The 16,696-nt window shown below is 34.4% G+C and overlaps 1 protein-coding gene across 3 annotated transcripts; it reads left to right on the top strand.

The window, feature by feature from the left end:
• Positions 1-9,799: 9,799 nt before the first annotated feature.
• LOC105645274 (Transmembrane proteins 14C) lies at positions 9,800-15,473 on the top strand. 3 transcript variants are annotated; one of them, XM_012230839.4, is made up of 7 exons: positions 9,800-10,091; positions 10,228-10,444; positions 11,835-12,002; positions 12,967-13,013; positions 13,126-13,166; positions 13,261-13,366; positions 15,225-15,473. In XM_012230839.4, exons 1-6 carry the CDS (start codon positions 9,975-9,977, stop codon positions 13,349-13,351), a joined length of 681 nt encoding a protein of 226 aa, XP_012086229.1. In that variant the 5' UTR covers positions 9,800-9,974; the 3' UTR covers positions 13,352-13,366; positions 15,225-15,473. The 3 variants fall into 3 exon arrangements, with proteins under 3 accessions (XP_012086229.1, XP_012086230.1, XP_012086228.1); XM_012230840.4 differs by lacking the exon at positions 15,225-15,473 and adding an exon at positions 14,810-15,179; XM_012230838.4 differs by having other exon boundaries at positions 9,801-10,091; positions 15,230-15,473.
• Positions 15,474-16,696: the final 1,223 nt, after the last annotated feature.

Raw genomic sequence — 16,696 nt, 5'->3', positions numbered from 1 at the left:
AGGAATTTAAACCTTTTTAACGTTAATTTTTTGGTGTTTTACTTGGCCTTCTTTTTCCGTCCATAATGCTACTTGTATTTATATTTTTTTATTTCTCAATTGATTGAACGACAGAATCCATAGATACACTCGTGAGCTTTGGTATTTTAATTTAATTAAAAAATTATTATTTTAATTTTTATTTACCTTCACAATTTTTATTTTGATTTATTAGATATTTAAATTTATAAAATTACACATATTAAATATTTTAATTTATAAAATCATTTTATTCAACATTTTAACTCAGGGATGTAAATGAGCCTAGCTGGTTTGCGAGCTATTTGAACTCGGGTTGAAAAAAGTTCAGCTCGAACTGAGTCTGTAGTTCGAGCTTAATGATATTCAGCTCAAAAACTCGTTAAGCCCTATAGAACTTTGTTGAACTTTTATATAAACATATGATACTATTTTATTTTAGATTTACTTGAGTCTCGAACCTCGAGCCTCGAGTTGAACTCAAGTTTCAAGTTGAGTTCGAGTCTAAAATTTTTAGGCTTATTGATTTTCGAGCTGAGCTTTGAGCCTAACAAGGCTTATTTACACCCCCACTTCAACTAGAGGTGTCAAAATGAGTCATGGCTCGAGAGCATGATTCACTTAACATGGAAATTAAATAAGTTAGAGTTGAGTTTAAATAGGTTTGTTTCATGAACATGTGATATGTATATGACACGAGCTTAAACATATCGTGTTATGAATTGGCTCATCTAACTCATTTTATTTAAGGATAAAAATGTAATTTTTTATATAATATTTATATTAAGCGAGTTATACGTGTTGTACGTACCGTGTTTCTAACCCATATATGACATTTAATTAAATTTAGTTTAATTTTTTAAACTCATATATAATATATTTAATTAAATGATTTACACGTGTTTTGTTTATGCTTTTCATTTTAATTTCCGTGTCATGTTTGTATTTAACCTTAATCCTGTCGCGTGTTAGGCGAATTCGTGTCGAGCCTAACATACCAACTCATTTTGACACCCTAATTCCAACTTTGCAAAATAATGCTATCAATTAAAACATATAAAATAATTGCTATTTGTGAAATTATTTTTCTAAAATTAAGCTAAATACGTATCAAATCAATATTTAGAAAATAAGGGCCAAAAATCCTAAAACTATTATTGTGTTTCATAATTAAATTTTAAATCTGAATTATACGTTGATTCTTAAGCAATACTTATTGTGTTTAATTGGTTCAAAACTAATTACTTTTTAGGTTCCATTCGTTTTCATAAAATAACTTGCTGAAAAATATTTTCATGGAAAACATTTTTGTTGAAATATGTTTCCCGAATAACTTATTTTCCGTTGTTTGGTTGTAATATTGAAAATTAGTTAAAAATATTAAAGTCTCTCATAAGACATAAAAAATATTAATAATAATAGAAATTTTATAATTTAAAAATTTTATTGTTCAATATGAAAAGAATGCAAAAAAAAATATAAATTATGAAAGCCGTTGGTGGTGGCCGTTGATGGCTGATGGTGGTAGCCGGTGGTAAATGGTGACTGGTGGTAGTAATTATGATGATTAATAAATTAAAAAATATGAATTTATAATATTTGTCAATGTCCGGAAAATATTTTACACTCTAAAAAATAGAAAGTTGTTTTCCTTAAAAAAATAACTTAATTAATTTTTTTTTATTAGAAAAATATTTTCAGTTGATTTATTTTTCTGAGCGCCCCAAATAACGGAAAATCAATAGTTGCAATGACTTCTTATTAGTGAATTAATTAAATTATACTTAATTAGTACTCCCTCGGATTAAAAAGAAGCAATTGATTCTCCTAGATTATAATAAACTCATGAGTAATTTGACCAGATTATCCTTTATCTCAAAATCAATAGTTGCTTACGAAGTATTTATTATATTTAATGTAAACAAAGACAACATTGAAAAAACATCATTTGTTACTTCTTAAAATACACAAAATAATTTATATTTTGGGACAAAATAATAAATTAAAAATGACTAATATTTTAGGACAGAGGAGGTATTTCAATTGTATAAACAACAGGGATTAAAAGCTAGAAAGATGTAATATTCAAAATTAAATACTTGAGATAAGTACGATCATAATTTATGTTCTCTCTGTTATGCTCATTCTGTGAACTTTCAACTTCTTCGCTTAGAACAAAAAATATATTAATTTACTTTAATTCTATATAATTTTTATTTTAAGTTACCTTAATACCCTTTTACCTTCTCAAATCTCAACTTTTTCTGTTAGTAATTCAATAAATAAGGGACAATAGAAAAAATGTAATAAACTCTTACTTAAATTCTAAAAAACGATATTTAAAGTGGAATGAGAAAAATGCAATACCAAAATAATGTATTTTTATGAAACTATTTACCAAAATAATGTAGTTTTTGTTAAGGAATTCAAAAAGAATTCAAGGAAAATGCAAATGTATAGAGCATAAGTAGACTCATTATAATCAAAAAACGAGATTTGAAAAGAAAAATATTAAAATATTGTCACTCAATCCACTTGTACCTGTCAGTGGATTCAAGGTAAGTGACACACATCGAACCTATTTAAAGTACAATCGGATGCAGTTGCAATGTTTTAACATTTTTTATAGCCAAATGCATAAATTTATTTTTATATTTTAATAGAAAAAAAAAGTTTATGACACCCTCAACTTTGCAATGGATCTATTGTATTTATGAAGTTATGAATTTTGATAACACTATATCAATTTCCTTGCAAAAATGAGTTTAATGAAATGGATAGAAATTTTAGGGTGATGACCTTGTGGCAAATAGAAACAAACGGAAAACTTATAGTTACATGCATCACTAAAGAAGAGTAGAGAAAGTGATAAGTATAAGCACGACTACTAGATTGCTTTCATCGAAACTAGACTAGACCCAAACTGTTGTGGGGTCCCTCCAACATATGGGACCCATACAAGTTTGAAAAGAAATAAAAAGGAAGAAAAAAAAACACGTTTTTGTTTATTTTTCAAAGATTGGCAGCTAACCATTGAAAGATTGGCATGCCATTTGACAAAGGAGTGTCGTGCGTTGGTAATGCACGGCTTTCTCTCTCAACCTTCTCCTATAAATAGGAGAAGGATTCTCCTTAAACAGACGTACAAAAACAAAAAAAAAAAAAAAGATTATAATTTTAGGAAAGGGTTCCTAAAATTGGAAAAGAGAGAAAATAGTGAGGATTGTAATTTTAGGTATTTTTGGGAAACACTTAGAGTGCCACTATTTTTGTAATCTCTTTTGTACCTACTATTTTTACTAGAAGAATTATTTGTAGTTTTTGTCCCGTGGATGTAGCCCATAACAGTTGAAGGGTGAACCACGTAAATCTCGGTGTTCTTATTTTTCATCTGACATTTACGGTAATTATTTAATTTTTTACCGTGATTATTATTTCTGGTGGATTCGATCGTCAATATCCAATACGTAATTATTGGAGGTATATGTGGTAATAGTCAATTTATTTTACTTTTACCACCGGTATTTTTCTGCGGATCCCACTCGGGATAAGTTATAATCCTAACAACTGGTATCAGAGCCTTTGGTTGGTAAATTCTGTCAAAGTTACTATTCACATGAATAATGAATTTCGTGAATAGTGAAATTTTGTCAGATTCAGAATTCAACATGGCTAACGACGGGGCAATGATCAAATTGACGGATTCGAACTATTCAATGTGGAAATCCAGAATGGAGGACTACCTCAATTGCAAAGATCTGTATGATCCAATTGAAGGTGACAGTGCAAAGCCGGAAGAAATGAAAGAAAGACAGTGGGAGAAATTAAAAAAGTAGACATTGGGTACAATACGCCAATAGATAGATGCTAGCCTGTACAACCATGTGAGAAATGAAAAAGATCCCCAAGTTCTCTGGAAGAAATTAGAAAATATGTACGAGGCTACAAATGCTCAAGGAAAAGTCTTCATGATGCGTAAAGTCATGAACTTGAAGCTGTCAGAGGGACGATCAATTACACAACACCTGAACGATTTTGAAGGACTCGTAACTGAGTTAGCAGTTAGCGGTATGTCCTTAGAAGACGAGATGCAAGCATGCCTACTGTTGGGATCTCTACCGGATAGCTGGGATACTCTTGTGGTTTCATTGAGTAACTCAGCTCCAAATGGTGTGGTAACGATGTCTATGGTAAAGAATAGACTACTTAATGAAGAATTACGAAGAAGAGATGTTGCCAGTACCAGTTCTCAAGCCCTTGTCACAGAGAATAGGGGCCGGAGCAAGAGTAGAGGTCCAAGGCATGTAAAGTCAGGTGGTAGATCCAAGTCCAGAGAGATGAGAAAATGTTACCATTGCGGTAAAGAGGGTCATCTCAAAAGAAATTATCGTTTACTCAAACAGGATAATGCAGACCGAAGACAGGAGAATGACATAAATACATCTGCTACAGTCTTAGGAGAAGATGGTGAGGTGACTTTAGTCACTCATGATGCAGATTGTTGTCATGTTGGAGATGCAGATACCGAGTGGATAGTAGACTCCGGTGCTTCATACCACTGTGTTCCAAAAAGGGAATACTTTTCCACTTATAAAGCAGGAGACTTTGGCACTATTAAAATGGGAAATAATAGTGTCTCGCAAGTGGTGGGAATCGGTGATATCTGCATAAAGACAAGTGTCGGGTGCACATTAACACTTAAAAATGTGCGACATATTCCCAACCTTCGGTTGAACCTGTTATCTGTGAGCATACTGGACAAGGAAGGCTATCACCATCATACAGGTGGCGGTAATTGGAAACTCACCAAAGGGTCTTTGGTGGTGGCAAGAGGAAAATTATGTTGCTCGCTGTATAAAACGCACGCAATAATTTGTGCGGGTCAACTGAATACAGTTGAAGATGATGCTTCACCAAATTTGTGGCATAGGCGGCTGGCACACGTTAGTGAGAAAGGGTTGAATATGTTGGCTAAAAAGTCCCTCATCCCATTAGCCAAAGGTAAAATAAACCCTTGTGATTATTGTTTATTTGGGAAGCAACATCGTGTCTCATTTCTTAAAAGCTCTAGAAGGAGAGACAATAAGTTGGAGTTGGTACACTCTGACGTATGTGGTCCCATGGAGGTAGAATCACTTGGAGGAAGTAGGTATTTTCTTACCTTCATTGATGATTTCTCACGGAAGACATGGATATATTTGTTGCGCACAAAAGACCAAGTATTCAAGCACTTTCAGCAATTCCATGCTATGATGGAAAGGGAGACTGGAGTGGCATTGAAGTGTTTGCGCACGGATAATGGTGGTGAGTATATCTCTAAGGAGTTTAGAGATTACTGTAGTCAGCACGGTATCAGGCATGAAAAGACAGTTCCTGGTACGCCTCAACACAACGGCGTTGCTGAACGGATGAATCGCACCATTATTGAGAGAGTCAGATCCATGCTCAAAATGGCCAACTTACCTAAGCTATTTTGGGGAGAAGCTGTCAATACTGCTGTCTACCTAATCAATCGATTACCTTCAGCACCATTGGATTTTGATATCCCGGAGAAGGTCTGGAGAGGTAGAAATATTTCATACTCTCACCTGAGGGTATTTGGCTGCAAGACATTTATGCATGTTCCAAAGGAGCAGAGATTAAATCTTGATGACAAGTCAGTTCCTTGCACTTTTGTTGGTTATGGAGACGAAGAGTTTGGCTACAGGTTGTGGGACCCCGGAGCCGAGACGTAGTATTCCATGAGAATGAGATCGTGGCAGATACAACTTGTGAAGAATCCACAAGTGATGGTGTTATTGATATTACACCAGGAAGCATTCCTACAGATGATGCCACAGGAGGAGAAATGCCAGAATCAGAACAAGAAGAAGAAGAAGAGCCAGTCGTAGGGGATCAAGAGACAATTGTAGATGATAACAGTGATGCAGAGGGTGTTGAGCAGGGGGAGCTAGAGAACCCCATTACACCAGAAGAAGTTGAACCTCTGTTAAGAAGGTCAACCAGAGAACGCCAATCATCTACAAGGTACCCTAGTTCTGATTACATTTTGATTACTGATGAGGGGGAGCCAGAGAGCTTCCAAGATGTGCAATCTTGTAAAGACAAAGATTGCTGGACAAAAGCCATGCAAGAGGAGATGAATTCTTTGAAAAAGAATGACACGTATGAGCTGGTGAAACTTCCAAAAGGGAAGAGAACACTTAAGAACAAATGGGTGTACAAACTGAAGAAAGATGATGGCAACCTAGTGAGATACAAAGCTCGATTGGTCGTCAAAGGCTTTACTCAAAAGAAAGGTATTGACTTTGATGAGATTTTTTCACCAGTTGTGAAAATGAGTTCTATTCGAGTTATGCTAGGTCTAGTAGCCAGTTTGAATCTTGAGTTGGAATAGCTTGATGTAAAGACCGCATTCTTGCATGGGGATCTAGAGGAAGAAATCTATATGGAACAACCAGAAGGTTTCAAGGTCAAGGGAAAAGAGGACATGGTTTGTCGCTTGAAGAAGAGCTTGTACGGGTTGAAACAAGCACCGCGACAGTGGTATAAAAAGTTTGATTCTTTCATGGTGAATCAAGGCTACAAAAGGACAGATGCATATCCTTGTGTATATGTTCAGAAATTCCCTAATGGTAAATTTATCATCCTTCTCTTATATGTTGATGATATGCTAATCATTGGACCAGATGCACATATGATTAGCAAGTTAAAGAGTGATTTGTCGAAAGCATTTGATATGAAGGATTTGGGATCGGCAAGGCGAATTCTTGAAATGGAAATTATTCGAGACAGAAAGTCCTGCAGGTTATGGTTATCACAGGAAAAATATATTGAACGAGTTCTAGAGAGGTTCAGTATGAAGAATGCTAAACCAGTTAGCACTCCGCTTGCCGCTCACTTCAAGTTGAGTAAGAAATCCTACCCATCAATAGAGAAAGAAAAAGGAGATATGTCAAATGTTCCATATTCTTCAGCGGTCAGAAGTTTAATGTACGCAATGATGTGTACAAGACCAGATATCGCTCATGCAGTTGGCGTTGTGAGTCGATTTCTGTCAAATCCCCAGAAGACACATTGGGAAGCAGTAAAGTGGATTTTCAGATACCTGAGAGGAACTTCAAAGCTATGTTTAACTTTTGGAGGTGAAAAGGCTGCACTAGTTGGTTATACAGATGCAGATATGGCCGGTGATCTTGATGAAAGAAAATCTACATCAGGATACCTATTTACATTCTCAGGGGGAGCTATTTCATGGCAGTCAAGATTGCAGAAATGTGTTTCATTATCAACGACTGAAGCAGAGTACGTTGTAGCAACGGAAGCAGGAAAGGAAATGCTTTGGTTAAAGAGATTCTTTCAAGAATTGGGTGTGCAGCAGGAAGAATATATAGTTTATTGTGATAGTCAAAGTGCATTAGACTTGAGCAAAAATACTATGTATCATGCACGAACGCAGCACATTGATATAAGATATCATTGGCTTAGACTTGCCATTGAAGAGAAGCAGTTCCAGATGCGGAAAATCCACACTGACAGAAATGCTGCAGATATATTGGCAAAGATCGTTCCAAAGGAGAAGTTCGAGCTATGTGTCAAAGCAGCATGGATGGAGAGTCCCACCATGTAGTCGGGAGAGGGAGAATTGTTATGGGGTCCCTCCAACATGTGGGACCCATACAAGTTTGAAAAGAAAAAAAAAAGGAAGAAAAAAAAAAAACGTTTTTGTTTATTTTTCAAAGGTCGGCAGCCAACCATTGAAAGGTTGGCATGCCATTTGACAAAGGAGTGCCGTGCATTGGTAATGCACAGCTCTCTCTCTCAACCTTCTCCTATAAATAGGAGAGGGATTCTCCTTAAACAGACGTAAAAAAACAAAACAAAAAAAAAGATTATAATTTTAGGAAAGGGTTCCTAAAATTGGGAAAGAGAGAAAATAGTGAGGATTGTAATTTTGGGTGTTTTTGGGAAACACTTAGAGTGCCACTATTTTTGTAATCTCTTTTGTACTTACTATTTTTAGTAGAAGAATTATTCGGAGTTTTTGTCCCGTGGATGTGGCCCATAACAGTTGAAGGGTGAACCACGTAAATCTCGGTGTTCTTATTTTTCATCTGGCATTTACAGTAATTATTTAATTTTTTACCGTGGTTATTATTTCTGGTGGATTCGATCGTCAATATCCAATGCATAATTATTGGAGGTATATGTGGTAATAGTCAATTTATTTTACTTTTACCACCGGTATTTTTCCACGGACCCCACTCGGGATAAGTTATAATCCTAACACAAACTGCATTTTAGAGATGAATGGGACATATAAGCCACTTTTGGAGATGGATAAGAATTAGGGAGATCTAGGTTTCTTTACTAACTAAATGTCGTCAACATCTCCGTTGCCCTCATAAGCCTTAGACGTAGATGTGAAAAGTACATAGACAATTGAGAGATAATAGAAAATATTAAAGTCTAGCAAAATTCTCATAAATTTTCAAGCATGTAGCCAATCAAACATTGAAACTCTCATGCTTAAATGCGAACATGATAAAGTCACTCGTAGTAAAAACATTGGCTTAAGCCACGTTAGGGATTGATGAGAATCGATGAGAGGTCTAATTTTCTTGGTCTTAGATGCATATGCGAATGACACATGGCATTAGATATGAGATTTTTAAAAAAAAAACTTAGATATTGAAAATATTAAGAAGTGAAATTTTAAATGAAATGGATAAATTATGCGAATAGAGTACAATTTAAATGAAATTAAGGGAAGTTTTAAGGAGATAACTGGGTGATGAACAAGAATAGAGTGCAAGGGAAGACTTTTGTTTGCATGCATAGCTAGAGAAAATTCGAGGAAGTAATAAGTATAGGTATGACCATCAATTTATTTTGAACCAAAATCGAGTAAGAATCAAACCACGGTTTAGAGTTGAATGTGACTTAAGTTTTTTTAGAGATGACCATTGCGTGACAACCCTTCCACTTGGCATTGTTGGATCACTAAGACCAATTTTCATCCTTGCTTGATGGGTGGGTCTTGCAGTCAATCTTTCTTTTGCTTTGCACTCGAGGCCAATCTCCTTTTGGCCCGAGGAAGCCTTTGTATACCTCCGCTACCGACCCAAGAAAACCTTTGCACGTCTCCTTTATCTTTTGGGAGGTCTATGGCGAATAAAAACTGTCTATTTAAGATTATCCCTTAACTCATTCGTCCTGATATAAGTTCAGAATTCTAACTCTTTTAGAGTAATATCTCATTGATGGCTCGAATCCTCGGACCACCTTCCTTTGCTAACTCAGTGCCGTCACGATCTCCATTGCTCGTTGAAGCCTTAAACGCATATGTGACTAATTGCACATGATAGAAGGTTTGAGATAAACCAAAAAAAAAAAAAAAGACTAATTGCACATGATAGAAGGTTTGAGATGAACAAAAAAAAAAAAAGGCTTTGAAAGAGAAGTTATTCAAGTATAGCTAAATTTGTCATAAATTTTCAAGTATGTAGTCAAACAAATATTCAAAAATCCCATACTTAAATGCGAACAAAATAAAATATACCATTGCCTTAATCCATTGTAGACATAGATGAGAATCGATAGAAAGTCCAGCTTCCTTGAGTTTAAGACTTTATGCATTTCCAATTTTTACAAAACCATGTTTAAGATGTTTCTGTTTTTAAAGCTATTTTTGAGTATGGAAATTGTACGTGTATAGATAAGTGTACATACGATCTCATAACGTGTGCATATATATAATATACATGTTTTGCCTAATATTAAAAAGAAAAACCCAACTATGTAAAACTCAGCAGCACCGGTCAATTCAATGCGTCGACCACGGTCCGCTTAAAACCTGCTCTAAAAGTCGCTGACGCAAAAACACCAGGCCGCAGTCTGGATGCTGTGATCCACTTCCTGTATCCCTGATCTTAATCGACTAATCCAATCCAATCATGGCAACATCAGCACCAGCAGTTTCTCAGCTCTCGTGCAAATCTTCATTCAGCCGCAAATTGCACCTCCATCGTCGACCCATTCTCTGCCCATTTCCATCTCCTACTCGCTCCAAGGTAAAATTTCGAACCTGAAAATTCCTTGCTCAATTTTCGCTTTCAATTCGCTAGAAAATGGTATTTGACCTGTAATTCGATAGGAAACGGGATCCTATAAATAATGCTGTAGTGACCATTGGCTTGAATTGTGTAGCTATCGCTCCTTATGAGTCTTGAAGGAGCAAGAGGTACAGATACTTCTAATACTAGGCTTAGTTATACGGCTGATGAATCGAAACCATACGTGGAAGAGCCAGCAAAGCTCTATCCTACTGCAGAGAAACATAACCAGGAAGAAGAGGAAATTAGTAATCAAGTTAAGGCGTATGGCAAAGCGAAAATCCATGATTTCTGTTTTGGGATTCCTTATGGTGAGTGATTGGAACTAAGTTACTATACGAATTGATGTTTTTAGTGTTTATTTTCTGGTTTTCATAAGATTGATGTACATTCAGTTGATCGTCTTAAAGGCTAGGTTCCTTCTTTCACCATTCCCCTAGCCTTTAATAATAGGCTTGAAAACATTGTACTGCATGTTTATTGGATGCATGATTTTTTAAATTAGATTTTTGGTAATTCCTAAAAATTTTTATGGGAAGTTTTCTGAGATGCTAAAACTTCTGCCTATTGGATTCTCATTGCATTATGGAATGTTGTCTTTGAAGACTGTCAGGAGGTTGAAGCTACTCATTTGCATGTGATATAAATGATTTAAAGCTATAGATGTTGTGGACATCCTTGTCTTGATGAAGATTTCTTTAGAAAAAAAAAGAGCATTGGCCCTTTTCTTTTGCGAAAGTTGTATAATTGTGAAAAATATAGAATGATGTCCATCTTTAAAACATTTAAACCATTTTTTGTTTATAGTTCTGCTTTTATCTCCCAATTTAGAATATTGTTTGATCTTGTAGAATTCAAGGAGTGAACATCATAAGAAGATTCTCTCTCTCTCTCTCTCTCTTTTTTTTCTTTTCTAAAATTTTTCAATTATTTCAAAATTTTTCCAATTTTATACTTTGCTTTAATTGCTTAATTGAATAGAATGAATATGGAAACAAAGGATGCATATAGCATATCCCAACTAGTTTAGAATTAAGGCTTAGTCGTTATTGTTATCTCTCTTCTACTGTTCTATGCGGGTGCTTGTGTGTACTTGCATGCTTTGCTTTTCATAGAATGCTGTAAAGATTTATAGGTAATAAAAAATCTTTAGCAGTGTAGAAGACTCTGTCCTTTTTGCTGCTTTTCTCCATTTATCAAAAATTACTTTGTGCATGAAGGAAGGACTCAATTTCTTGTTATCAACAATTTTCCTTGATCTATAGTTGGTCCAGACTTTTTGGTGAAGGTTGTCTACCTCGACAAATCAACCCAACCCTTACCTCAAACATTTTGTATAATAACAATTTGCATATGTGAGTCAAGCTTTAATTGAATGGAAGAATATCAATCAAGCTCGATTTTATGACAAGCAGGCAGTGGTTCAATAATTAAATGCAAAGATTGAAAACTAAAGAACTGTGGTGTGGGGTTTGAAGTTGATTCCCTTAAACAGCTTGGTTTTATACCTGAATCCATTGGATAAGATCAATTCTTTTTGTGAAAGTGAAATATAATGATATTGTCATAGTATATGACATTTTCTATTTTCTATTTGTTTGTCATACTAGCTTCTGATTTTGCTAGTTTAGAATAAAATTGATATGCAAATAACATGGTGGAACTTACTGATGCAAATTTTCAAATGGCCTTCTGACACAGGTGGTCTTGTTGTTAGTGGGGGTCTCCTTGGTTTCATATTTTCTAGAAATCCTACAACCCTGAGCACTGGTGTTCTATTTGGAGGTGGCTTGCTAGCCCTTAGTGTCTTTAGCTTAAAGATCTGGAGGCAAGGAAAGTCCAGTGTGCCATTTGTACTAGGACAAGCTGGTAATTAAATTTTCACCTATATTTATTTATTTATTAAAGCAAAAGTGCAGTATGAGAAATATATAATGCATCTTAAAATTGGACTTCAATTCTGCATGGCTTCTGAGCCTTTGAAAAGTTCTTTTGTTTGATTTCTTGGCTGATCCACATTTCTTTCATATCATCGTTACAATAAAAGAAAGACCTAGGGAAGCATAATTGTAGGAGATCATGACTCATTGTAATGTACCTTAAAAGGTATCCACGGCATATCACATTCACTGCATGAACCTATTATTTTTGTAATGGCCCACTAGGGGGAGAGGGAGAGTTAATGAGAATTTGGAATGGATTAATATTTTTTTTCCGGTTTTCCCTGATGAATAAATTGACAAACAAACCTAATGGAAGTTTATGATCAATGTGATAATGTCATATTCCCTTAAGATTGAACAACGTTAGACTTTACAGTTTTGGTTGACATATACATAGAATGATGTATCCAAGAAATTTCTTTTGTTGGATTATTTTCTAATATCCAGTGTAAGATTTGTGCCCTTGTATAATCAAGGACAAAATAGACTTAGTAAAATTTTTCCTCTACGATTTCTGTTGCACTCCTGTTTCCCCGCAAAGATGTAACATTTGGTGAGATTTGAAGGTAGATTGTCAATAACCTGGAATATGCAGTTTGTTTTTGTTAGCAATTTGGCCGGGCCATGATCATTGTATCACAAGTACTCAAATTTATTTGCAATTTCAATTCTGTGTATTGTCAGTTGTCTGCATTACCATGTAGAGTATGCAAATTAATACTAAGGCAGGGGCTTATATCGTCCCAACATCATTTACTTGTTCTGAGACTTAAAAAATTTGACACACTTTGATATGATATGCTATTTTGTAATTTTGTACGGTGATAACCATCTCCATCCATTTGAGTTAGTATTACTTGTTTACCTTGTTTCTTTTCCATATCTTCCAGTACTCTCAGCAGCCCTTTCTTGGAAGAACTTTCAGGCATATTCATTGGTTAGTAACCACATCAAGATATATATTGTTATCTACATTGTTATCTTATTGACCGACTCTTTTTATATATATATATATATAATTTGAACTTTATAATGCTGTGTGAATACAGACAAAGAAGTTAATACCAACTGGATTTTATGCTGTCATCAGGTACTTTTATGTGGTGGTATTCAATACTTCCTAATCATCAAAATCATCGAGTCTTTACTCAGACTTAATATAACTTTTATTTTGTTAATTTCAGTGCTGCAATGCTGTGCTTCTATTCATATGTGGTGATCTCTGGAGGAAACCCACCACCTAAAAAGTTGCAGCCTTCAACTGTTATATCATGATAAGAATTCAAAAAGGTTAGATTATGAATTTAACGGATTTTTTTAGATTATAGGAGAAATGAGGCTTTACTTTTTATTAATTCAAAGCTGTACAAGTTGGTCATAAATCAGATATTGTGTGTTTTTTCTTGTGTGAGTCGGTGTTACTTTACGTTGTTCTTCTCTGGAGAATGTTTTAAGCAGCAATAACATTACAATTAGCATATGGTCAAGCTAGTAAGCTTCAATTACTGTTGTAGTTATCATTAACTGGCATACAAATGGCAGAATAAAACTTCTGAATTATATTTTAATAGAATTAATGGAACCAAAGTACGTGAAATTTTAATCCTCTTTTAAAGTATTTGAGCCTCTAAGTCTGTCCTTGTTGTTGTAGATCAATTCTCCACCACATTTTCTACCTCACATTTTCTGCAGAGGTTACCTAGAGTACAGATTACTGTAGACAAGAATGAGAACAGGAAACCAAAATGTTCTCATCTAAGATCTGGTGCTATGGGTGTAGGCTTCTTTTGGATTTCTTAGTGGGAACAAGATATGATTATCTATATAACATGTATTGCAATATATGCCAAGTAGCATGTACTGGTTATAATAAAAATAATTACAAAGATTTGCTTTAGGTTGATGTAAATTACATTAAAGAAAGATGCTGTGTCAGGGGTGCAGCTATCGCCCACTGCCTTTGGTGTTTTACTAGCAAATTAACAAATAGATAGAGATGTAGGTAAAACTCTTAAGATAACGGGTTTGCTGCTCTATTTTATTTATTCAAGTGCCATACTCATACGGTTTGGGTAAATATATGTAAGGAATTATCTTCCTTTTCTTTTTTTCTAAAAAAATCTTGATTATCCATTTAACATTTTAACTGTCAAGTTGTACTTTTATCCCCTCCAACATTTCATATGCTTTGGTATATTGTTTAAACCATTTGAGAAACAAGTTTTAGAATGTTCTTGAGCAGGGATAATTGTTCAAATCTTGAAGATAGTCTTATGAGGTCTTTTTGTTTCATGTTTTAAAGCCATAGGATCTTTCATTATTGTGATCTTCATATTCGATATTCAAATTATAAATGTGTTTTTGCCATCTCTGAGATCTCTACTAAACCTCCTTCCCATCATGTGCATTTGGTTCCATTTTGAGGCCTTGGCTCCTGATAAATTCAGGTATCTGTGACCTCTGCTTTAGGAGTATTGTCCACTTAAAAGAATTGCTTATATCTATACAAAAGTCCGTTTAGAATGAAAGTTGACATTGAGTCATTTGTACCTTATGCAGCTGAGCTAAAGTATATCTTTCTTAGGGATGTCATCTCCTGATGTGAATAACGCTTGCTTGTTTGCCGTTCAAATTGTTAAAATAGTTCATTTTGAATAAAACTGATCTTTTTTTTTTAATTATATACCAGAGATGTTAAACCCCAATTTTGTTATTATAAATTTGATTTTTCAGATGAAATTGTTCCTATTGGAGTTCCTTTGACCAAAAGCTATAAAGCTGAATCTCTTGCATCTCCTATTATTTATACTTGCATTTTAGCGCATAGAAGACGCCAGTTCATGCTTCTCCATATTTCAAGGACAATTCACTTCTGCATGAAAAGACAAGATATTAAAGCCCATTCTGTGAATCTGCATGCTTGAGCCTTTATATTGAGTTGCTCTTCTACAGGGTTTTCTTAGGAATCTAAGAGAAGGTTGATGCCATTGTGGTCAAGATTCTATTCATAATGTTGCTTTAAATTTTTTACTGTTGCCAAATAATAGAAAATGATTATATAAAAGTACAAATTGTTTTTAGGCATCAATTTGGTGATGTCGTATCTTTGTTTCCCTATTATTCATTGTATATTTATTTGTTTTTGAAGTACAGAACTCGTACAAAGGGATAGAATTGGAAGTCTGCTTGGGAAGGTCAAGAATTGTGGAAGAAAGTAGGCGTTGGATTGAATCCTGTTTATTATGTATAGTGCCGATATTGGCTTATATTTTGTTGCATGTTTCAAATAAATTCCTTATGTGAAATAACAGTACTGTTAGAAATGGTTTGGAATTGTCATTGGTTGTTAGCTGAAGAATCAGTATTTGCATGGTGAAGTTGGCATTTCGATTTTGAATTTGAGGTTCTTGGATATTATGAATTAATTAAGGAACATGAATAAGCTGGTGGCATGAGAAGTTCAATACCAATCGAGTGATAGGTACAAATTGATGTGTGTTAGTACATGTAGTCTTTGTTTGTTGCATAAAAATTGCTCTAATCTACTTAGCAATTAAACTTGAAAATGGTAGAAAAGTTGCTTTTTGAATTTTGATAGAGGTTCCATAAAAATTGCTTTAATCTACTTAGCAATTAAAAGAAATGTCCAATTCTGGATGGTCTTTTGAAATGTCCTGTATAGATTTTTGTAATGGGCAGCTGGAAGTCCAAAAAGCTCCAGTTTGGTGTGCTATGAATGTGGCTGGAAGAAAATCAGTGGAGACTTGTTTGGAAATACTGCATCCTTGAGGCCTAAGAAAATATGTGCTATGCTTCGATACTTGCTTTAGAAAATTGTAACTTCAGAATCTGTTTTAGCATTGTAATTGCTAGTAACAGATTTTGAATTATGACTTTTGAGTAATCTTGTTAGGCTATGTTGGCAATGGCTTTTTTAAGTAGCTTTTAGCATTTTGACCAACGTCTTTCTTTTATAGTGTTCGATAACATAACGTTTGAACACATAACTAGCTTTTAGAGGTCGAATTAGTAGTTTATAAAAAAAGTTAACCCATGTAACCTATGAAATGTTTAGCTTTTAGCGTTTTATGAAAAATTACTTAAATAGCTAAGCTACCGAAATAGTTAATTTTGCGGAACATACCCTTAGTCTAATATATTTAAGTTACTTGCAATAAAGTTTTCTATAGATCTAACTTTGGCCCTTAGTATAATATTGGGAATAATTGGCAGTAAATTGTAATATACCAATAGTTTACCTGCTGAGATCTTTGGAACTCTTATTTCAGGCATTGGTGAGCAAACAGAAGCATTGATCAATTTCTGGCATATAGGCTCTCTCTTTTGTTTCAGGCAAGCCCTGGCACTTTGTATCCATTACTTTGTAGTGGATTGGGCTACAACTTGGCTTGGAAGCTTCAACTGAACCCTTCAAATTGGTTTGTAGGAAGGAGATAAATAAAAAGAAGTAAAAAGCATTTCACATATAAAAAAGTAAATGACTCAGCCTAGATTGGCTTTTGTTCCTATTTGTCTTTTTCTTTTTCTTTTCCAATGAATGGTTAGAAACACTCTTATTTCAAAAATATATATATATATATATATATATATATTTTTAAT

Source organism: Jatropha curcas, chromosome 2 (genome assembly GCF_041381405.1).
Source record: "Jatropha curcas cultivar XTBG-Jc1 chromosome 2, XTBG_Jcur_1.0, whole genome shotgun sequence".
Lineage (NCBI taxonomy): Eukaryota > Viridiplantae > Streptophyta > Magnoliopsida > Malpighiales > Euphorbiaceae > Jatropha > Jatropha curcas.
The sequence above is the reverse complement of the archived record's forward strand: the minus strand, read 5'-3'. Positions and strand labels throughout refer to the sequence as shown.